The 24,220-nt window shown below is 44.9% G+C and overlaps 1 protein-coding gene across 1 annotated transcript; it reads left to right on the forward strand.

Annotated features, from left to right (window-relative positions):
• Positions 1-3,266: 3,266 nt before the first annotated feature.
• On the forward strand, positions 3,267-22,432 carry LOC100383869 (uncharacterized). The gene is made up of 16 exons (NM_001329554.1): positions 3,267-3,782; positions 4,520-4,724; positions 4,820-4,985; positions 5,806-6,025; positions 6,588-6,664; positions 6,803-6,990; positions 7,075-7,169; positions 7,326-7,459; positions 7,564-7,677; positions 7,922-8,237; positions 20,487-20,608; positions 20,724-20,834; positions 21,301-21,483; positions 21,580-21,738; positions 21,822-21,903; positions 22,021-22,432. Exons 1-16 carry the CDS (start codon positions 3,723-3,725, stop codon positions 22,129-22,131), a joined length of 2,343 nt encoding a protein of 780 aa, NP_001316483.1. The 5' UTR covers positions 3,267-3,722; the 3' UTR covers positions 22,132-22,432.
• Positions 22,433-24,220: the final 1,788 nt, after the last annotated feature.

Here is a 24,220-nt window from a genome sequence, read left to right on the forward strand (position 1 = left end):
TCGCTTCTTTTCTTTAGCATTCTTTCTTGTGATCAAACACTCACTTGTAATTGAGGCAAGAGACTCCAATTGTGTGGTGGTCCTTGCGGGAAGTTTTGATTCCCAAGTGATTTGAGAAGAGAAGCTCACTCGGTCCGAGGGACCATTTGAGAGAGGGAAAGGGTTGAAAAAGACCCGGCCTTTGTGGCCTCCTCAACGGGGAGTAGGTTTGCAAGAACCGAACCTCGGTAAAACAAATCCGCGTGTCACACTCTTCTTATTTGCTTGAGATTTGTTTTGCACCCTCTCTCGCGGACTTGTTCTTATTTCTAACGCTAACCCGGCTTGTAGTTGTGTTTATATTTGTAAATTTCAGTTTCGCCCTATTCACCCCCCTCTAGGCGACTATCACCAGCTCCATTTCTGCAGGAATGAACTACCTCCGCACCAGCAAGGGCCGCGGGATAACAAGCCCCGAGTGGCACACCAGCAGAGGCAACCGCATCAGCACCGACGGTCACGGGTCAGTCAGACGTGGGAATAGGCACGACAGTTGGTGTGGTCATAGGAGGGCTGGCAGTAATTGCAGCAACAGGCGCACGGAAGCAGCGGTCCAACCGCCAATCAGACTCTGGTCCCACCTGCAGGCTCGCATCCTCCCCTGAGGCGGGACCGGGGGCCACTGTCGGTACCCTAAATCAGGGGTACCCTCTCCTACAGCATGAAGACACCGCACCCATGCGACGTCTCCTAGCCACGCGGAGGACCGCGCCTGACCCCACTGGATGGGCAGGCCAAAGGGCGCCACGTGGCAAGGAAAGACACCACACCCCAGTAAGTCCGGACCCCCACAGAAGGACACCGGACCCCTATATACATACATGTCCGGAGCCTCCGGGTAGGTCCGAACTCCAGCAGGGTCCCGGAACGAGAAGGACCCTGGTGTGTGCAGGGGTCCGATGCTGACACGTGTGCGGGCCTTGCCCTCCACTTTCCGCTCAAGCGGAGACCCACTGCTTGTGGCCCATGACATAAGCTATCGGGCCGAACCTGACGAGAAGTCGTGCTGCCCCTGCATTTATTGAGGAAAAGACGCGCCGCCTGCCACTGCGCTGACGGGCGACATGCCCTCTCAGCATTTAATGCGTCCCGTCCCATCCGCTGGCAGGCGACGTCAAGGTCATCCAGCAGGCGGCGCGCCTGCTGGGTCTGCTGGCAAACAGTGCGCCCGTGTCGAGCGGTGCACTATACTCATCTTCTCTTCCGCAAGAAGCTCCCCCTGCACGCCAAGGATATGCAGACCTCGAGCGCCAGGGCACAAGAAGATTGCCTCGGCAACAGACGTTAGAGGATCCAAGCACTATATTCTTTATGTCCCTGGGCCCACATGTCGGGGCCCAGTCCTTTTGTGCATGCCCCCCTTCAGCTATAAAAGGGGAGGCATACGACGTTACAAAGAGGAGGCTCTCAAACCTAGCTTTAAGCGGACACTCATAAGTTCATACAAGCTCCCAAGCAATACATCACACAGTGGAGTAGGGTATTACGCTCCGGCGGCTCGAACCACTCTAACCCTCGCGTGCTCTCGTGTGTTGATCCACCAGCCTCGTACAAGCAAAACGCTTAGGCCCCTCCCCTTTTTAGGATTTAGGGCGGGTGCAATCCGCCACCCGGCCGGGGAGATTTCCTCCCCGACTATGTCCAAATCGATCTCCTCTTCGTAATGGGACCTAGCAACGGTGAAAGCACGATTTACACCGTGGTGAAAGGCGTCCACCTCAAACTCGTTGACACGACTGGCAATGCACCCAAGGCAGCTAGACGACGTTGTTTGATCAAACCGAGGGGGCAGTTAGGTGGAACCAATAAAAGGCTTCACTTTGCGAGATGCCTTGTTCCTAACGAATCCATGAAGCATTTGCCTCACCAGCAAGATCCCCCGTAGTCCCCATCCCACGATAGGCGAAGAAATTGGCGTCGACGGGCATGGGTGGCAGGTCGAGGTACAGGATGGAGCAGGTCACCACGACGAGGAATAGGAGAACATGACTGCGTGAGAGCTAAAAGCACGAGAGGGGAACAACAAAATTGCCTTCTTATCCTTTGTCACGCCTCAAGAATAAGAGTGTTGTTCGGTGCCCTAGGAGGTTGGGAAAGTGGTGCGCGATGCGGGTGGACGAGGCTTTGAAGGGGTTGCAGAGAGCATGCCAGTCGGGAGGAAGTTGGGGAGGAGGCTCCACACACGTTGAGAAGTCGTGCCACACGTTTACGTTGGCCATGCAACGAGGAGGTTGCGGGGAGCGCACCATGCAGGAGGGGTTGAGGAGGAGGCTCCACATGCGTTGGGAAGCAGCGCCGCTTTTTGTCGGTCGAGGTGGGCCGTGGGGAAAACCCTCGCGTTTCTGTTGACCGGGGCGACGAGCCTCCACTGACGCACCTAGTCCGTAGGTCGGGGCGACAAGCCTCCACTGACACACCTCGTCCACACAAAACGTTTTTGCTCGGCTCACAACAATGCTTGCATTTGGGCTTTTCGTGCGCGCGCTTCACATGAAAATACAATGGAATATAAGGGATTTTTTACTAAAGTGACGATAGTGGAAACCTTGAAACCATATAAATTGGTGCTTTATAGGAATAAAGATATAGATATAGAGAAGAGATAACTCGATTTCTAATGATTACACATCGCGGTTACGTGGGCTTTTGTGGATGACACTGTCATCACCAGCCATCTTTTATGTGGCTCTGCGCCGCTCTTTCCCTCCGTCTAGGGATAAAACAAACCTTACTCACATATCAATTTTTTTGGTCTTTTCTTATTGTGAATAAATAAAATATAAATTCTGCTATGTAAATTTATATATTTTTTGTTTTTAGTATTAGGTTTATAAAGTTTCATAAAAAGTAAACCTTAAATGTATCATATATCTTTGTAATATTTTTTTGTTTTTAGTGTTGGGCTTATAAAGTTTCATAAAAAATAAACTTTAAATGTATTATATATCTTCTTAAATAACAGATATAAATACTTTTTTTCTGTTTTGGTTGTAGGGAGCAAATAAAATATAAAAAAATTTATAAAATTTTATTCTTATCTGTAATAATATGCTTGATAACATAAAAAATAATTAATATCAAATTATATATATATATATATATATATCTATTTTTGAAATATTAGACATACAGCCGTTTTCATCCACCTCCTTCCTCTCCGCATCTCCAGAAAAATCCATTATTTTATTCCTAGTATTTAGCCTCGCGGCCTCGCCTATTGTTGGCACATGTCTTCCCGCGGCCGTTGTTTACGCAGAATCCTCCTGTTCCACTCCTCGCCAAATGTCTTTTGTTAGAGTTCATATGAAATTTCTGGTCGTTCAATTTTAGATCGATTTCTTTACGGCGTATTTTGATTGCATCGCGACCGGCTCCGGAGCCATCCGGTCATAAGACCGTACCAACGCATTTCTTTGGTTTGAGGTGCGGGACGGCGGGCGCCGAACGGTCGTGTGCCGTAGATCCAAAGTCGCGGGAAATCTCTGGTCGAGGAGTCGATTTGGATCCGTTTATCGCTAGTTTGGTCGTCGTTGATCTGAAAGGTGGAGCTTTGGTCGATTTTCTCTTCCAGAAGCATTTGTGTTTCTGAGGTGCTAAGGTGCTATATCTGAAGCAGCCGACGAGGAGCTGAGTCTTTGATTTTTTTTTTACCAATTTCTGTCGTCGTTTGTTGATCTGATCCGATGGAGGCTATGACGGGTGGCAAATTCCTTCAAAAGTTTCGGCTCTACGAAACCAGATCGGTACGAATCTCTTGCAAATCTCGTTTAAGGCTGTTTGAACTTAGAGATCCCTATGGCAGTGGCACCAAACATCTTGTGTTTGACTTTACGAGGGTCGTGTTTTTAAACTTTTGTTTATGACGAAGTCTTGTGTGATTTAGTACTATCATCGCGTGATGGATATCCATTATGATTCGTTCTGTTCAATTAAGTTACTGGAAAGGGGAAAAATGCTGCAAAAGATCCTTTTGTTTCTTTTGCAATGGAGGAACGAGAATGAAAACAAAACGGATGTTTCCCTTTTTGCTAATTCCTTGCAATTGTTTCAGATGTATTAAACCGTTCGCTAGAATGATGTTTTGGTTTTACTGTTCTGTAGTTTGGCTCCTATAGTGCAATAGCCTTCTGCTTTGATTGTGTTATGCCAATTCAAAAATACAAGATTTCATCTTTCGTTTGCATATGCATTATGCATATGCCTTTACAAGTGTCCAGGATAGCTAGCTTTGTGATCTAGACATGAAGACCTCAATGTTGATATAATAGACAATAGACATTTTTAGATGTTTTCCCCTTATATACTGATCTATTGGTGACCTCAATATTGATACAATAGACAATAGGCATTTTTAGATGTTTTCCCCTTGTATACTGTTCCATTGGTTTACTGCAGATGAGGCTTGATGTTGAAAGCTTGTTTGCATTTTATTTACTGATCAATTTATTGTTGTTAATATGTGTGTGCCTTTTTGGTGTAGAAATTTTATCTTATTGGAAGAGACAAGAGCAGGATTCACTGGAGGGTGCTAAAAATTGATCGGTCGGAGTTCACTGAGTTGGGTGTCGAGGAGGATCCAACTATTTACACAGAGAATGAATGCCAAGAACTGCTTCGGCGGATCCATGAGGGGAACAGGTTGACCGGTGGACTGAAATTTGTCACAAAATGTTACGGAATAGTTGGTAAAGCAACACAAACTGACATTTGTTGAACATATCAATCACAACTATCTTGCTTTTCACTTCGAATTATAACATTTACTTATTTGATTATTCAGGTTTTGTAAAGTTTCTTGGTCCTTATTACATGGTTATAATAACCAGGAGAAGGAAAATTGGCACAATATGTGGCCATGAAATTTATTCCGTTGGCAAGAGCGAAATGATTGCAATTCCGAGTGTTACAGTCTGGCCCAACATGGCTTATTCTAGGGATGAAAACAGGTCTTTTATTTTTTTCAACATGTAAATATTGTGTATTGCCTGTTGTAATTCCATCAGTGGTTCTTAACATTATCTATAATGCGAGCTTGCTATCTAGTGTATGTTCTATAGCTTTGCTATTCATCTACCTTATCGTTGGTTGCTTTCTTTCCAAATAGTTTGTCTCATTTTGGTTGCTATGTTGTGTTGAGGCACTCTTTATGTTGATGTACCCCTGCTCCCTTCTTTGTATTGTTTTGCATCGATTCGCATAATGACATTCCAGTTTACATCATTTGTTCATGTTCTACTAGAACATAGACAGTCCATTTTTTGATTTTGTTCCATTGTACAATAATAAAAAGGGGCAGACCCAGTACCGGAGGCTTCCACATGAGTGTGGTCCAGGAAAGGGATAAACTGAGGCAAGCCTTTCCCTGCAAATGTGGAGTGGCTGCTTCAAACCCATGACCTGGTGACTCAGTGAGAGCTCTCATCACTACACAAGGCCTGCCCTTCGATTGCACAGCAATACAGTAATATTTTGTTCGATGTGTGTGTTTAGCTCCATTTCTCCTTTGTGTATAAATTTGTTTGTTCAGAAACAACATACACCCAACTCATATAGCCAATACATAATGGAAAATCTTGCAGTTCTGAGCCTTGTGTAAGTTGTTCATATGTTTTGAAGTATATAGAGAAGTTTCAAATTTCCTTGCCCCTATAGTATTCTACTTATTAACATTCATCGTTCCATATCCACGACAAGTATTTTTCAACTATTTTTTTTCCATTTTCATTGTATCAAAAGATTTATGCTCTCATCGCTCAATTTCTGTAGATATAAGCACCTGCTTTGCTCAGTTGATCTTTCGAAGGATTTCTTCTTCAGCTACTCTTACAACATCATGCACAGCCTTCAGAAGAACATAACCGAGAAGAACATTGGGCAGGTTTATGAAACAATGTGTGTATGGAATGAATTTATGACACGAGCAATTCGGGATCATCTCATGAATACCTGTTGGACTGTTGCTTTAGTCCATGGATTTTTTAAGCAGGTATATTCTTCTGCGGTAATTAACTTAAAAGTTCTTTTGCTAGTGTGTTAATCAATCCTTCCTTTAACATTCTGATTCATCATTGAAGACCACAAGTAGACTGCTGCTAACTCAACGACATCCCACTAACTTACGCGTTTTACTCCATGTCTCATGACCTGTTATATAGTGAAAGCTTGAAACAAGGTTTGCAAAGGCATGACTTTGTATAACCTGCTGACATTTTTCAGTTTGAGCTGTTTGGGGCTTTCCTGAGTTGAAACCTTTGCTTGTAAGTCTCAGCAGACTGTTATTATTTTTATTCAATTCTTCTAATCCATCTTTTATACATCTTGCTGATACAGAGTAACATCATATAGTGTTAACTTTTTTGCCCTGATGCTTCATTATGAAATTCCATTGCTGTATTTTAGCCATTTTGATTTTTCTCACAAGTGTTGGGCACTGTTTCTTGATCCTAGTCGAAGGACAACAAAAGCATCTAAAAAATGGCAGTCCTGAATACATATGCAAATTAAGTGCCATATGAAGACATGCTAATACATTTGTTTTGGCGTGACAGTCAAGGTTCTCTGTGTCTGGGAAGGATTTTTGGCTGACGCTTATAGCTAGGCGCTCACGCCATTTTGCTGGGACCAGGTTTGTGAGCCTTTAGATTTGTAGTTTAATTTGGATAAAGAACACACGCTCAAGCAACCAATTCTGTCATTCTGTGTTACTTCTATTTCAGGCTTTGATCCTTTTGTTGAGAACTTTTTCATTTATTTTGACCTATAGATTCTTGAAACGTGGTGTTAATGGAAAGGGCAGGGTAGCCAATGATGTTGAGACTGAACAGATTGTTTTTGAAGACACATCTGGTGGAATCCCAACTCAGATGGCTTCTGTTGTACAACATAGAGGATCGATACCTCTTGTCTGGTTTCAGGAAACTTCAAGACTTAATATTAGACCAGATATTATATGTAAGTTAATCAATTAGGTTTATCACGAGTTTGTATGTTGACCATCTCATCTGATAATATATTCTAAATGTGTTTCTGTTACAGTAAAACCTGATCTGGACTACAAGGCAACCCGCCTTCATTTTGAGAACCTTGCACTTAGATATGGGAATCCAATAATCATATTGAACTTAATAAAGGCAAGTGCAGCATCATTGTTGTTTGATGTGAATGTCTTGACTTATGCTTATATTGTCACTGACTTTTATAGCTGAGGGTTTAATCACCAAGTTGATAGTCTTCTGCTTTTTGTTATAAGTCTGAAATTTTGAACCCCTTAATTATATTTCAATCAGACCCACGAGAAGAAGCCCCGTGAATCTCTGCTCTGTGCAGAATTTGCAAAGGCTATTCATTACATTAACAAGAGCCTATCTGATGACAAGTGTCTAAAATTTCTGCACATGGATCTGAGTAATCTTTTTCGAAGGTAATACATTGTATTACAAGCGAATCTTATGTAAAATTGCTCCTTCAGTGTAAGACAATCATCTTGTATGTACCTTAGTGTGAATTACTACCTGCTACTTTCAGGAAAGGCACCAATGTGCTTGCACTGTTGAGCAAGGTGGCATCAGATGTGTTGGATCTAACTGAATTCCTCCACTGCGAAATAAGTACATCAACAAAATCTGATGACATCTCAAGGTAGTGATATTTTTTCCTTAATAATGCACAAGTTCAAGTTGCCAAGTGATAGGAAAGTAAATAAGTAATAGTGAAGCTAAGTTCGTCAATTTCCTTAAAGAAGAACCTCCAGTGGAATTTATTTTATGACATACTTTCTCTAAATATTTATGCTAAATTCATATGTTAGAGATCACAATTCTTTTTTTGTACATTTGTAAGTGCTTGTTTTTCAGTTCTAATACCCTTTATCCTTTCATTGCAGTGAAGAAAAAACTGTTGCCAAACCACGTGATGACAGAAGTAGCAGAGATCAAACTGAATGTGCAGCTAAGTTGGTACCTCTTTTATTACAGAAGGGTGTCCTCAGGACAAATTGTATAGACTGCTTGGATCGCACAAATGTTGCACAATTTTCATATGGTTTAGCTGCTTTAGGGCGTCAACTTCATGCACTGGGACTTGCTGAAGCACATAAAATTGAATTGCATGATCCTCTGGTTGATGATCTGATGGATTTCTATGAACGGATGGGTGATACATTAGCTATTCAGTATGGTGGCTCTGCTGCTCACAACAAGGTATGTCTCATGTTATATTAGCTTACTCTGGAAACATGTTCTACATTTTTCACTACTGAAAGGCTTCTTTCTTTTATAAGGTTTTTTTTTCTCGAACACGCAGGAGATCTGCGTATCATTCCATCAATAGATAGAAGAAGGTACAACACAACACACACGACACACACAAGACACAACAAGACACACAAGACGCAACATATCCACCACACACACCCATTCTGAACAAGACACAAGACTATCCCCCTGGGTCAAGCATAAACACAAGAGTTGAAAGCAGGTTCAACCCTTTTGCCCCGGCACTACACCACATCCTGAGCTCATCGCCAGCGAGGGTGAGAGCACTCGCAAGGCTCGACGACCTCCCATTGAACACACAGTCGTTGCGATGACGCCAGAGGCTCCAGCGCCAAGAATAACTAGAGAATTGAAGCCCGATTGGAGATCACGGGGAATCTTCTCCACAACCCTGCTCCACCAGTCATCAAGGCTGCAAATAGCATTATCTGGTGAAAGATTAGGCAACCCAGACCTGCTCAACAAGAAGTACCAGAACTGACTTGCAAAGACGCAAGAGATGAGAAGATGTTGTATTGTTTCCTCTTCTTGGTCGCAAAGGGGACACGCACTGGGGTGGGGTGGTCCTCTTCTAGCAAGACGGTCTACGGTCCAGCATCTGTTGTGCATGACAAGCCAAATGAAGAAACTGCACTTTGAAGGTGCCCAAGACTCCCAAACGCGCTCCAATGCTCCAAAAGAAGTGGAACCTATAAATAGCATATCATAAGCCGACTTTGAAGAGTATTGGCCTGTCGGGGAGAATTTCCAGATATGCTTGTCTGGCACTCCAACACTAAGGGAGAAATCTGCAATGACTTCACTAAGAGTTAAAAAATCAGAGAGGACAACCCAAGTGATGGTGCCTTTCAGGTCCCGGATCCAAGCCATCTCCACGATACCTTCTGCCACCGTTCTCCTATTGGCAATCCTGGTTGGGACGAGGGCGAAAATATGAGGAGTTAGATCCTCAATCCTCAGCCCCATCAACCATCTGTCCCTCCAAAACAAGGTGTTACGACCATCACCAACTTTTGTAATCAAAGCTGTAGAGAGGATAGATTTCAGAATGCTGGAACTCTGGAGAGGTAAATCAACCCAAGACTTCGAGGGATCTGTTTTTTCCAACCACAACCATCTAACCCAAAGGGCCCAATTCAGCTTTTGTAAATCTGAGATGCCAAGCCCACCAAGCTCTTTTGGGCGTGTCACTTTGCCCCAAGCAACTAAGCAGTGGCCACCGAGCACATCCTTTCGACCTTTCCAAAGAAAGCCACGTCTAATCTTGTCAATGGCTTTGATAGCCCATTTAGGTAAATCCAAAGCCATGGCGTGATATATAACATGCTGCACTTGGATAGCTCTGCCAGCTCGAGTCATCAGGTCGGCCTTCCAATTAGGTAAGAGGTCCGCAAGCCTATCGATTAGTGGCTGCAGCTGCTCCATGCTTAACTTCCTGAGGGAGAGAGGTAGCCCGAGATATTTAAGAGGGAGCGTTTCAACTTTGCAAGGAAAAATCTGGGTTACCATTTCCATGTCTACCGGAGAGCAGTGAATGGGAGCCACACTGCTTTTTTGAACATTGGTTTTAAGCCCCGAGGCGTCCCCAAACAACTCCAATATTCTGGTTACCAAGTGCAGATCACTAGCAGCCGGTCTCAAGAATATTACCACATCAACAGCATAGAGCGGTATTCGATGCTGAATGGAGTGAGTTGAAAGGGGTTGAAGCATACCCTCATCAGCAGCTTTAACAATTAGGCCATTGAGAACATCCATAACGATGATGAAGAGAAGAGGGGATAGCGAGTCCCCCTGCCGCAGGCCCCTCTTGTGTTGAATGTATTCCCCAGGTACTCCATTAAGCAAAATTTGGGTAGAGGAGGTCATAAGCAGCCCACTAATCACATCTCTCCATATGGGGCTGAATCCCACCTTTTCCAATACTTCAAGTAAGAATGACCAAGACACCGAATCGAAGGCCTTGGATATGTCCAGCTTGAGAAGAATTCTAGGCTGTTTTTGAGCGTGCAGTAATCTTGCAGTCTGCTGAACTAACATGAAATTGTCTTGGATGAATCGGCCCTTGATAAACGCACTTTGGTTCCTAGAAATCAACTTGTCCATATAACCACTAAGTCTGTTTGCCATGATCTTCGTGATTAACTTTGCGAAGCTGTGGATCAAGCTAATAGGCCGAAAGTCCTTGGCAAGGATGGCATCCTCTTTCTTAGGTAACAGAGTGATGAAGGCAGTGTTGAGGTATCTGTCCTTGTTCCAGACAGCCAGGATAGCAGCCATAATGTCTTTTTTGATGATTGACCAACAGGCCTTATAGAAACGGCCTGTGAACCCATCAGGCCCCGGGGCTTTGTCCGGAGGAAGCTGTTTGATGGTATTCCACACTTCCTCCTCTGAGGTTGGCTGCTCGAGCCCCTGGAGGTCAATGTGCTGCATTCCTAAGGTGTCAAGGTTGACAGTTCTGGACCTTTGCTGCCCTGTACCAATCAGATCTGAATAAAAGGACCGAAGCACCTCTACCTTATCACTATGACTGGTCACTAGCTGCTCCCCGTCTTGAATTTTGGCTATGAAATTTTTTCTTTTCCGATAACGAGCCCAAGAGTGAAAGAGCTTTGTATTAGCATCACCATCTTTGAGCCAAGCAATTCTTGATCTAGTCCTAGCCATCGAGCGGATTAAGGAGGCAAGAGCCAGAGAGCTTTTCTTCAAGCGTCCAAGCAACCATGTCTCCAAAACATTAAGAGTTCTGCTCTCTTTTGCCACTTCAAGCTGCAGCAATATTTCTCTGGCAAGCTCAAGTTGCAGTTTGAAGTTTCCAACCTTTCTGTCGCTCCAACTTTGCAGCCCTTTTGTTGTCGCCTTGAATTTTAGGGAAAGGGTCTTGAGGGGACAAGAAGACTGCTGAACAGAACCCCAGGCATTAGTTATCGCTTCCAGAAAACCATCAAATCTGGGCCAAAATGATTCAAAATGAAATCTCCGTTTCCCAGTGTGGTTGTCCTTCAATCCCAACAGGAGAGGACAGTGGTCTGAATCCTCTGAAGCCGAACTTTGCAGCAGATAATTGGGGAATTTTTCCTCCCAATCCGAAGAACAGAAAACCCGGTCCAGCCTGACTTGCACATTATTAGCGCCAGACCACGTATATTTCCGGCCTAAAAGGTTAATATCTTTGATGCTTAAATCATTGATGCACCTTCTGAACCTCCCCATCATGGCTCGATTGATATTAAGGTTGTTTTTGTCTTCGTTTCTGAAAATGAGATTGAAATCACCCCCTAGGAGCCAAGGCCCGGTGCAAGCGGCTCTGATCGCTCTCAACTCATGAATAAAGGCAATTTTTCTGTCATGTCCCTGCGGTCCATACACGCAGGTGAGCCACCAAGCCACGCCATCAGTAGGGTTGAATTTTACTGAAACACTAAAGGAGTCTACTCGAGAGGCAACGATTCTCCCCAATTTTGCTCTCCAAGTGATCAGCACCCCACCACTGGCCCCAACCGAGGGGAGGCAAACGAAATTATTGTCAAAATCAGCGCCTAACATTGACAAAACTGTGCGACGATCGCAATTAACCAACTTTGTTTCTTGCAAACAGACAACATCTACTCTTAATGAGTCAACCAAACTCCTTACAGCATCTTGCCTTGCGGCAGAGTTGAGACCGCGGACATTCCAGAACAGGACTAGGGAAGGATCCATAGGAAAACAGTTGTAGTAGTAGGCGACCGCGGGCTGCAATCAGCAGACTAGAGTGGCTGTCCCAGGGGGAACAACCTCACCTTTATCATCCGGCATCACCCAACCAAAGAGAGCAGCGAGAGCCTCCACCTGGGCACGAGACAAGGGTGCTTGGAAGAGCTTTGCATATGCATCAAGATTTTGTTGGCTGAAATGTTCACTGTCCGGCTCCGCGAGGATGGACTTCATGATTGTCCTTGCTTTGGGAATATGCTGAACTTGCTCCACTCCCAGCCCCGCAACGCGCCGACTCCGGCGAATTGTGTTTCTTTCTTTTGCGAATATACAACAACAACAATAAAGCCTTTTAGTCCCAAACAAGCTTTAGGCATGTGAAATCATGAATAGTTGTTTTCCATGTATTCCTATTCAAGGCTAAACCTTTGGTATATTACATCCTTTTAGGTCTCTTTTTACTGTCTCTTTCCATATCAACTTGGTATGATCTCTACTCCTTAGGTTGTATGAGTGGCGGGTGGTAGAGCGCAGGCTGGAAGAACGGGGGCGAGAGGACGCTGTGCTGTTGCACGGTTGGGAACAAGGAGAGGAAAGGAAATAATCTCTTCTTTAGATTAATTGCTCGCTAACCATCATGGTTACAGAGATAGGACTTATATAGTCCCTGACAGAAACAAACTCCCTCTAACAACTCCTTATTTCTAGGACTTGTCTAATATGTAACAAACTCCATATCCTAACAAACTCCCTCTAACAACTCCTTACTTCTAGGACTTATCTAATCTGTTTGCAACAGAAATTGCTAATAACTCTCTATGCCTTATATGCGCCGTCCCTTACAATGGACCGGATAGTTGGCCTTTTATACCTCCGGCTGTACACATTGCCGGTCATAACATCTCTCCCTCCCTCGACGAACAGTTCGTCGTCGAGCTGAAATTGAGGGTATGAAGCTGTGAACTGCTGCAGGGGCTCCCATGTTGCATCTTCTGGCTTTGCTTCACTCCACTGCACTAGCACGTGCCATTGTCCTCTCTTCAATCGGGCTCTGATAATCTTCTCTGGAGATGGCAGCAGTCGACCGTTTTCCATCGGTGGCATGGCTGGAGGCAGTAAGGGGGAGTGCCCCGAAATGGCTTGAGGAGTCCCACATGGAAGACGTCGTGAATGCGTGTCCCTTTTGGCAGCTCTAGTCTGTACGCCACAGTGCCCACCCTTTCAATCACACGGAATGGTCCTGCATATCGTGGCCCCAGCTTCCCTTTAGGGTGGTCGACTAGTGACTGGGCATTTCGATGTAAGAGACGGAGCCACACCCAATCATCAATGCTGAACTCGAGCTCACGGTGTCGCTCATCATAAAACCTGTGTGCGTGTTCTTGAGCTTGTAGTAGCCTGTCTCTGACCTCCCCAAGGAATAGGTCACGTTCATGGAGCATTTGGTCCACAATTTGAGTTGCAGCAGTCCTAGGTTGATATGGAACAAGTGGTGGATGATCTCTTCCATAAACTACACGAAATGGAGTTGTTTTCAGTGCTGAGTGGTATGATGTATTGTAGCAATACTCATCCCAGGCTAGCCAGTCCACCCAAGCCCTAGGTCGATCCCCCGTGATGCATCTCAAATACATTGCAATGGTTTTGTTGACTACTTCAGACTGACCATCTGTTTGGGGATGAAATGTTGTACTCATCTTCAATTTCACCCCTGCAAGTTTGAAGAGATCTTTCCAAACGTTTCCTGTAAACACCGGATCCCGATCACTGACTATGGAACTTGGGAAGCCGTGTAGTCTTACTATGCCCTCAAAGAATGCTCGAGCTACTGTGGCTGCGGTGTATGGGTGACTCATGGCAATGAAGTGTGCATATTTAGAGAACCGATCAACCACTGTCAATATTACCGATTTTCCATGGACCTTTGGCAGACCCTCAATGAAGTCCATTGCAGTATCTGCCCATACTTGTCGTGGTACTTCTAAAGGCTGAAGTAGGCCTGCTGGTTGAAGAGCCTCGGTTTTATTCTTTTGGCAGATGACACAGGAGCGCACCCAACCAATCCTTTACTAGTGCCCTGTCTCTGTGCATGAAGAAGTCTGATCTGAGCCTATGTAGTATCTTTTGTACTCCACCGTGTCTTGCAGAATGTGCGACCTCTAGTATTGCTGGAATGAGTGTGGAGGAGGCTGGAACAAACACCTGGTTGCCATGCATTATTAGTCCCTCCTGTGTATGCCATGGATCCCCCAAGCTTCCTTCTTTGATCTGTGCACTGAGCTGCTGCCCTTCCTCGCTTTGTGCACATTCTTCTTCTAGATCTTTGTACAGTTGGAAAGTGGGTGCTGTTAGAGCATAATGATTCATTGGTTGTATCACGGCGCGGTAATGCATCCGCCACTGTGTTAAGTCTTCCTGCCCTATATTCTACCTTGAAGTCAAATCCAAACAGTTTACTAATCCACCGATGTTGTGGTACTGTTGACAGTCGTTGGTCCAACATATATTTGAGGCTAAAATGGTCAGTTTGCACCACAAATTGTCTACCCCATAAGTACGGACGCCAATGGCGCTTGTACCAATCCAATGAGCTCTCTTTCATAGGCTGCTAGCTTTATATGGCGTGCTGCAAAGGGCCGACTGAAGAAGGCTATAGGTCCCTGGTCTTGGTGTAGTAGGACAACACCAAATCCTGAGCCTGACGCGTCGCAGTCCACTATGAAAGGGCACTCGAAATCTGGGAGCTGCAGTACTAGCGCTGCGGAGAGTGCCTGTTTGAGTGTTTGGAATGCTGAGTCTGTGTCGGTTGACCACTGGAAGCCTTCTTTCTTGAGGAGCTTTGTTAATGGAGCAGCGATTACTCCAAAATCCTTGATGAATTTCCGGTAATAGCCTGCTAGTCCCAAAAATCCTCGCAGACCTCGTGGTGATTTTGGGATTGGCCATGATGTTACTGCCTCAATCTTGCTAATGTCCATGGCCACCCCTTTGGCTGATATTATGTGTCCCAAATAAGCAACAAATGTAGTCCCGAAGTTACACTTGGACTGTTTGACAAAGAGCTTGTTGGTGTGTAGAGTTTCTAGGACTGCCTTGACATGTATTAGGTGTTCTGTCCATGTTGCATTGTATATGAGAATGTCATCAAAGAATACGAGGACAAAACGACGGAGAAACCCTCCCAGTACTTCATTCATTAAAGCCTGAAATGTTGTTGGGGCATTTGAGAGGCCAAATGGCATAACCAAAAACTCAAAATGCCCATGGTGTGTCCGGAAGGCAGTTTTGTGGACATCATCTGGGTGAACCCGAACCTGGTGATAACCAGAACGGAGGTCCAACTTAGTGAAATATTTTGCCCCTTGAAGCTCATCGAGTAGTTCATCGACCACCGGTACAGGGAATTTATCCTTGACTGTTTTCTCATTGAGTGCCCTGTAGTCGATGCAGAAACGCCATGAATTATCTGGTTTCTTTACTAGAAGGACAGGTGCTGAAAAAGCTGAGGTGCTATATCTGATAATGCCTTGCTCTAACATGGTCGTGCACCGTGCCTCAAGCTCATCCTTTTGAAGCTGTGGGTACTATTCCTGGCAGAAGATGGATCCTGTGATCACACCTTCTAGCTGGGGGAAGGCCACTAGGTGTGGTAAACACTTCCTGGAACTGCTGTAGCAAGAGGTCCATCATAGGTTTTGAATCGTCACTTGCTGCATTGACTGTTCGGACCGCCGGGTACATGTGAATGTCATCTCGTGAGGAGCCCATGCCTTTCCACAGAATCCGCTTGCAAGTCTTCCAGATCCCAAAGGGTTGGCCCCAGGGTGCGCAAAAACTGGACTCCGAGGATAATATCGAAGGAGTCCAGTGGAATATCATATGCGTCAATTAGGAAGTCCTCGAGGCCGATAGTCATGCTAATGCTGTTTGGGAACCTGCAACATGAGACCTTGTCACCGTTTGCCACCGTGGCCTGGAGATAAAGTTGTTAGTAGAACCCGTGTCCAGTAGTGCTGTGAGAGCTTGTCCTTTGATAGATACCTCCAGCTGCATTGTGCCCTCAGATCGAGTTCCAGTCAAAGCTTGCAGTGATATCATTGGTTCTGGTTCCTCAGGATCGGTCTCCATGGCTTCCTCCTCCTCAAAATCAGCGACCTCTAGATAGAACAGCCGAGGGCATCGGTGTCCTCTGACATACTGCTCGTCACAATTGTAACAGAGCCCCTGACGTTGACGCTCGGCCATCTCGGTCGGTGTCAGCTTCTTGAATGGTCGTTGCGGCGCTGTACTGACTGCTGTTGGAATTTGTGGGTGTGGTGCTGGGACAGGTACTGATGGGCGATGGGGCTGTCGCAGAGCCTTGTTGGGTGTTGATGTTGGATGGATGTCTAGGGCCTAGGATCTCCTTTCATATGCTCGCGCTAAGCTCAGAGCTTGATTAAGGTCTCGTGGCGCCATAAGCTCCACATCGATCTTGATCCGATCCGGTAGTTCTGCAGTGAACAACTGCACCTGCTGCTCTTGGGAGAGAGGTGTTGTTTGGGCTAGCAGATCCCAAAACCTTTCCTGGTAATCATCCACTGTCGTGTGAAAGGGTAGTCGTGCCAGTTCACCCAATGGATTGCTGCGAAATGGCGGTCCAAACCTTTGCTGGCAGAGCTGTTTGAAATGAGACCATGACAATGGTGGTGCATCACGCTGGAGCTGTCCATACCAGGTTCGGGCGACCCCTGTCATGTGATAGGAGGCCAGCCAGACCTTCTCTTCTATCGTGCGCTGGCCGTCGAAGAACTGGTCACACCGGTTTAACCACTGGATGGGGTCCTCCTTGCCACCAAACGTGGCGAATTCCAGTCGGTGGAAACGGGGAACACCGACCATGGTGGTGGGAATGGGTTGCTGGGCACGTGCTGTGGAATGTTTGGCATTGGTGGCAGAGGTGATGGCGAGTGCGGCAAGGGCAGTAGGTGGATTGGCAGGGGTGTGGTGGTGGTTGTGTATGCGGGTGCTGGGGTTTGGGTAGGATGTGGAAACAACATGGTGGTGGTGTATGCGGCGGCGGAGGTTTGGATTGGCTGCGGGGGTAAGGATCCCTCAGGGACTACTGTGGCTGGCGGCAGGCCGCCGTACCCTGGCATGCCGTAGGGGCAGCCAGATGGAGGTGTATCAGCTGAGGTTCCTGGGTTTTTTTTTCCCGTGATGTGAGATGAGATGGAGGACATCTGGGAGTTGAACTCTCCCAGCTGGCGCTGCATGTCGGCGAGCATCGTGGTGATCAACTCCAACGATGGCGGCACCGTGGCGGAGGCCAAACTATCGCCGGCGTTGGACCCTGGCATATCCGATACCAGGTTGGTATGATCTCTACTCCTTAGGTTGTATGAGTGGCGGGTGGTAGAGCGCAGGCTGGAAGAACGGGGGCGAGAGGACGCTGTGCTGTCGCACGGTTGGGAACAAGGAGAGGCAAGGAAATAATATCTTCTTTAAATTAATTGCTCGCTAACCATCCTGGTTACAGAGATAGGACTTATAAAATCCCCGACTGAAACAAACTTCATATCCTAACAAACTCCCTCTAACAGTTCCTTATTTTTAGGACTTATCTAATCTGTAACAAACTCCATATCCTAACAAACTCCCTCTAACAGCTCCTTACTTTTAGGACTTATCTAATTTGTTTGCAAAAGAAATTGCTAATAACTCTCTATGCCTTATCTGCGCCGTCCTTACAATGGGTCGGCCAGTTGACCTTTTAGACCTCCGGCTGTACACATTGCCGGTCATAACACAACTTCAGTCTTCCCTTGCCTCTTTCCATTACCATCGCGTTGTCTCTTTCCATTACCATCGCGCTTTAGGATTCCACTATGCGTTGGTGCCTCTGGAGGGGTCTTAGTTGGACATGTCCAAACCAAGGTTCTTAAGGCGATAAAGTGAGATAAGGCGTTGGACCACCGCCTGGATGTCTAGGCGACGCCTAAGGTGAGCAAGACGACACCTTATCAATCTGAGAACCAGCAAAAGAACAACATGGAGGAGGAAGAAAAAGAAAAAAAGGATAAAGGAGAAGGAATGGGTAGGAGTCATGGGCCACCAGTCAGCCATATAGCCCTTCCCCTAGTTGCCTTTGGTTGCCTTCCCTCTCAGATTCAGCCGCCCCTGCCCCCGATTGAGCCACCACCACCCCTAGTTCATCGCTGCCTCCGCCGATTCGGTTGCCACCTCCGCCGATTCGGTTGCCACCGCCCCCGATCCGGTCACCGCTGCCCCTCGATTCGGTCGCCGCAACCCCCGATTCGGTCACCACCGCTTTCGATTCGGCCTTCGCCGCCCCTTCCCCTCTGCCTTGTTGCTGATTCTTACCTAGGCGACGAGGACACCTTGGATCTTTTGGGCGCCTGAACGCCTAGGCGACGCCTTTAAAACAGTGGTCCAAACCATCTGAACTAGTTTTGGACAAGTTTTTAATTAGTGTTATCCCTATCCTATCACACATATCGTCATTTTGGATTCGACTCCTTGTATGGCCACAAATCCAACGCACCGTACGCATTTCCGCAACACTTGTCCACTGAATATGTCGTTTTTTTTCAGGCCAACATTCTGCACCATACAACATAACAATATAAAACCTGCATTTTTGCTTTTGTGCTTCTTTCTTTTGTAAACTAGGTGAGTGCTCGTGCATTGCAACGAGAACATATAATACCACGATAACTTATATACATAATGTGTGTTATACTGTTATGAGAAAATGTTTCATAATCCATTTGTGATTCTGACCATACATAAATTTTGTTATTTTAATCTAGCTGTTTCACCACTACATTGCAACCATCAGTATCATGTAGACTTCGATATATGCCACGATTTGCATGGTCTTATCATTGTAGAGCACGTTCCACAACTGTCGGAAGTTCTCTCGTACATCGTCAGTCATCAGGCACGCACCACCATACGCGCTTGCTTAAACGACAAGTGTGTGTGTTTACGAAGAGAATTAAAGGCAGGCTGTCACAAAAGCTACCCCGACGGTGGTGAGGATGACGAACTGATCATTGCTGTCAGTCCTCTGCGTCACCTCCGGCGCCGAGATGACGCCACAGTCCTTGATATAGTAGTCATCAAACGCGCGCGATATGGCGAGTACCGATGACTCTTGGCTGGGCTGCCAGACGAAGTGTACTTCGGGCTCATCAGCGAGGTAGTACACCTGACCGTAGCACCACCGGATGCGCTACTCCTCTACATACATCATGTTCGAGGACACTCACGCAATGTCAGAACGACCGTCGTCCTAGCGCACAAGAATGCATGGCCGGTCAGTAGCGACTTACGTGGCAGGCTGAGCTTCAGGTGGACAATGAGTTGGACGGCATTATGACGCAGTCATCGGATGCGGTGCCCAGAACAACTCGAGAGTCACCGTCGTTGGCGACGACCATGAGGTCCCCCTGCTTGACGGTAGACAGCGCGGTGCAGCCGCTCTGAACCACGTCTAAGCGACAGCTGCGCCGGAGCTTGCTGTACACAGCGGCGCATGCGACCACGTAGGACTGCTTCCAGAGGTCGAACTGGCAGTCACCAAGCTTCTTCTCGTCGTCGATGAGCGACGCCAACGCGAGCGCCTCCTGCTAGTAGTGTTTGTTCGGGGTTTCCAAGTAAGAAAATGAATTCATCCTTGGCGTTGGTTTATCAAAATGACTCACAAGTCAGATCCATGGAAAAATATTACAGAGAATAAATGGCACGTATGCAAAAAAGGAATTTAAGTTGAAAACATTATTTAAACAAAAGAAATTGCATGCAAGGTTCTTCTTTAAATACTACTCCCTCTATCCAAAAATATAATTCAAGAATCTCGGTGATACTTATCTACTACTACGTATTGTGCAAGGGTAGCAGGTGGGCTTGGGGAGAGATGTAGTAGATATTTTTTCCTATCATAGATGTGTAAACACACATGTGGTGTAGCGGTAGCTACTGCTCGCATTTGTCTGAGGGGGTCGCGGGTTCAAATCCCCTCGGAGGCTATTTGTGTGTTTTAATTTTTAGCTAGACGTGGGTTGTACGGGGGAATGTGAATGGTCTTTGCGGGGAGGGGGGAATGAGAAAGTCATAACAAGGAATGAGAATGGCAGGACATGGAATGGTGACAGAACATGGGAATGGGCTGTGCGGGGAGGGGAGAATGAGAAACGCAAAACAAGGAATGAGAATGGCAGAACAGAGAATGACAGGCTACCCTTGCAGCCTTAATAAGTAGTAGAGATATAATCGCATTAAATTTGTGGCATTTGAATACTCTGAACAGATATGTAAAATGCTCTGAACTATGTCTACAATTCTTTCTTCTAAAGTTATTATCACAACCCAGGAATGTCAAAGTCAACTAGTTATAAAAAGACCACTGATGTTCCAGATCTCTTTTTTGAACTATAACATTCTGATTTCATTTTAATCATATTTGCATAGATCTTCTGTGAGCAAAGGGGCCAATGGAAGGCAACAACCCAATCTCAGGAGTTCCTTCGAACCCTTCAACGCTACTACAATAACGCCTACACTGATCACGAGAAGCAGGATGCTATAAACATGTATGCTTCTGAATATATTGCAAAATAATATTCTGTTGGAATGACTTAACCAGTGGAAAACATTGATATTTGTATGTTCATCACAAAATAGCTTACTCGTCCTTAAAAAATGCAGGTTCTTAGGTCATTTCCAACCTCAGCAAGGGAAACCTGCATTGTGGAAGCTGGACTCAGATCAGCATTACAACATTGGGAGGCAAGGAACTTTAAAAGAAGAGATTGGAAGGTGCAGATTATAAGCTTCGAATATTTCTTGAAGTGGCTATATCTTATATTCACCTTTTATTTACACACTTGCATTTTAGTATGATGGTTTACTACTTAACACAAGCATTTCTACTTGTGAAAATCACATTTTCTTCACATGAAAACAATATCTAGGATTTTTGATGTATCGACCATGGATCAGTAGACCTTATTTCAAAGCTCAAATCTATAGGTCTCGAGAACTGAGAACAACAAAAAGTGCATTTTTTTACCCTGTTTCCAGAAGAACCACTTCTTGTTCCATGAGAACTGTGTCAAAAGGATTATGCAACTGATGTAATACTTGGGAACGCTGTATATTGTTTAAAAATGCAAAATATAGGGTAACAAGAATATTTTTCCTGTCTGGACTCAGCCAATTGTGCTACTCTTGCACTGGTTCTTTAGACTGCTCTAATGTATCAATCTTCATCTTGTTTTACCAGATCATTCATAAAGAGGTCACTATCAGATGGTAACATACTGTTGGAGAGCAGCTTGCCTGTAACTATCTGTAACAATGAAACAGACAACACAGAATTGCTCCCAGTGCAACAGCTGGATGATATTAGAGAAGCTTCTGATTCTGCGCCAGAGATCTCCATATGCGAACCTAACCTGTGCTCCAGGTGTGTCATTACTTGCATGAATTTGGTGGTCCACTTGAATTTGTTTTCTACATGAATGCAATATGAGCTAATTGTGTCTTTTTTTTATATATTCAGTATGAACTATGGCACAGTGCCTGGAAGACACTCCATGTCAGAAGAGCGGCAGAGTTATTTGAAAAGATTAGGTTACCCTGAATTGCACTCTTCAAATTTCTTTGACCTTGATTTGTTGTCATCTTCAGGAAATTCGTTTGACGAGGAAGTTTTTGAGAGGTAAAATAAATAGACTTCCAGTAATTTGCATGTCCTACTACTCTGCTTGCACTGTTAACATGTATCACATCCGTGATTTGCAGGTCATTACTGATCAATTCACCTATGGATGTGATCAGTCCTGAATCATCTATGTCATACAGTGAACAAGGACACACTGATGAGGTTAGCCTCATTATCCGAACTTCTTTTTATCTGACATTCTGACATCAACTAAATTGTTGGTTACATGGCCTTCCTGAGATCTGAACTTTATGCTGTGAACCTTGTTCATTTTACCAGGGAAGAGATGACACGGATCTTTCCCGTTCTAGCAGCCAGCTCTCAGACATTCGGGACTACTCTGACCACTTTGCGCAGTGGGTCGTGAATGGAGACACGCTTTGCTACTAGGCCCTGGACTTTTGTCTTGGTGACAGCTCAGTAGATGTGACACGGCAGGAAATGGAAGTCTGACGGATAGAGCAGATGAAATGGCTGACGACTAGCCGGGCTAGGTGCCGTGCATCTACCTGCAGAGGCGGCGTAGCAGAAGAGGTGGTGGACATGGGAGAAGTCTCGCATCGGCATGCTTGTGGTCACTGGAAGGCTTGAACGATGAACGCTGATATTCGTCGGATGCAGCTTTCGGTGGGGTACATGATTCAATTTGCTATGGTGAAAATTTTGACCGTAGCTTAGACAATAAATAGGCAAAATATATCTGTTCTTTTAGTTTAGCTTACCTTGCGTTTCCCTTCTCCATAGAAAAGTATCAAAAGGAAAAACAATGGAAAATCTATTAGGAAAAGGAAAAAACAAACAAACCATAGGTAAAGAACACTTCTGTTGTAAATAGTTAGTTTGCTACAGAAGTATAAATATCTGGTACTTGTTGGGTTTCTTGGCGGTGTCTGTTTCATAATTGTTTCTGTGAAAAAGCTGAAAGAAACTCGGTATGTCTTTTAATATGCACCATTTTTGCTTGAGGACTCTCCATGACATTGCGCAGAGAGGAGTGCAAGAACTTGAATGTCTCATGCTTCTCTTGCGGTGGACATCCACGTCGATGACAAAATTCTAGTATATGGTACGTAGTTCATTCGAAAGGTGCAAGGTATCCAATTTAGTTTTGGATATCTAGAGTTCACAAGATAGTACTTATCTGAAAAATGAAATCAAATTACCATTGCAAAATATAAATAATTAGAGTTCACAAGATAGCATTATAAAATTACCTAGAGTTCACAAGATAGTATTATAAAATTACCTTTAGGAGGGACGAGAAAAGAAGCAAAGTTTGTCGATGCATGATTAAGGATCTATGTGTTGTGTAGAACACATCCATCCACCAACCACAAATGTAAATTTCATATCAAAGTCACATAGCAAGTACATTCTAGGATGTATATCTATAACGACAAGTATTGTTAATCACCTTATTAGCCGACACATCTACCTTAATATGTGATCCATCTATTGCTCCAATGGCACCTTTAAAATAAGGCCTGCGACGACTTCAAGGGGCTTGGGGCTATAAAAAGAAGTCCCACACGACCTAAGGAGCACACCTTTGTAGCATACAAGTGGACTAATTGTGGAACAATTCTATATCCCTCTCTTGTGTTATTCTCTGCAAGATGTTTGGCATTGTTATACGCCAAACGAGAGAGAGGAGAGGTGCTGCTGCGAGTGAGCAAGATCTTGAGCAAGTACTCGGTCCGTGACCTAGTGAAAAACTTGAGCAAACAGAGAAAGAAATTGAAATAGACTCCACACCATGTTGACTAACTTCAATGTGGATGTAGTCAAGCATTTTAGGCTTGGTCAAACCACGGGATAAAATCTCTATGTCTCTGTCTCTGTCTCTCTGTGATGTTTCTTGTTTGCTTTACTACTTGCACTTCACTATTATCTTTGTATAAGTTGTTTATGAAGTGTAGGCTATTGTGAGACAGAGACTTCAATTATGCTGCAATCTATTTGACTCGACTACATTCTGTTGTGATCCATACTTCGAGTAAAGTAAGAAGTTCTAAGTTTTTATGTTAATTTTTATTCGCGTATTAATACCCCTCTAGACGACATCTAGATCTGTGTTCCTCTCATAAGGGAACTTTCAATCAGGCCAAAGCAAAAGGACCACACCATCACCATATTTTTAAAACTAAAACTTTTAGTGTGCCAAATTGGTACTCTTTCATGTAAGAAAACCCTCTTGCTAGCTAAGAGATGAAAACATTTTCATGACAAAGGAGAGATTTTTTTTGAATACGCAGGAGATCTGCGTATTTTTGTATTAAGAAGAAGAAAAAGGGGTGAAACCCCAAAACACGAGCAACAGACTTACAGACACACACCACCATATACAGACTTTCACACCACTCCTAAGACAACTCCTCTAGATGGAAGAAAGTGAGAGCTTTAGCGCCAGCCAAACGCCAGCACATCATCTCCTCCCTTTGCCGAGAGGGCGATCTCAACACTTGGGCTACAACCATCA

This window comes from Zea mays, chromosome 1 (genome assembly GCF_902167145.1).
Source record: "Zea mays cultivar B73 chromosome 1, Zm-B73-REFERENCE-NAM-5.0, whole genome shotgun sequence".
NCBI lineage: Eukaryota > Viridiplantae > Streptophyta > Magnoliopsida > Poales > Poaceae > Zea > Zea mays.

Excerpts from the sequence above, each read along its gene's own strand:
- LOC100383869 (NM_001329554.1), top strand. The coding sequence starts at position 3,723 with ATGGAGGCTATGACGGGTGGCAAATTCCTTCAAAAGTTTCGGCTCTAC. Across the intron at positions 4,725-4,819 it reads AAAATGTTACGGAATAGTTG|GTTTTGTAAAGTTTCTTGGT; the intron begins GTAAAGCAACAC and ends TTGATTATTCAG. Across the intron at positions 20,609-20,723 it reads AAGCAGGATGCTATAAACAT|GTTCTTAGGTCATTTCCAAC; the intron begins GTATGCTTCTGA and ends TAAAAAATGCAG.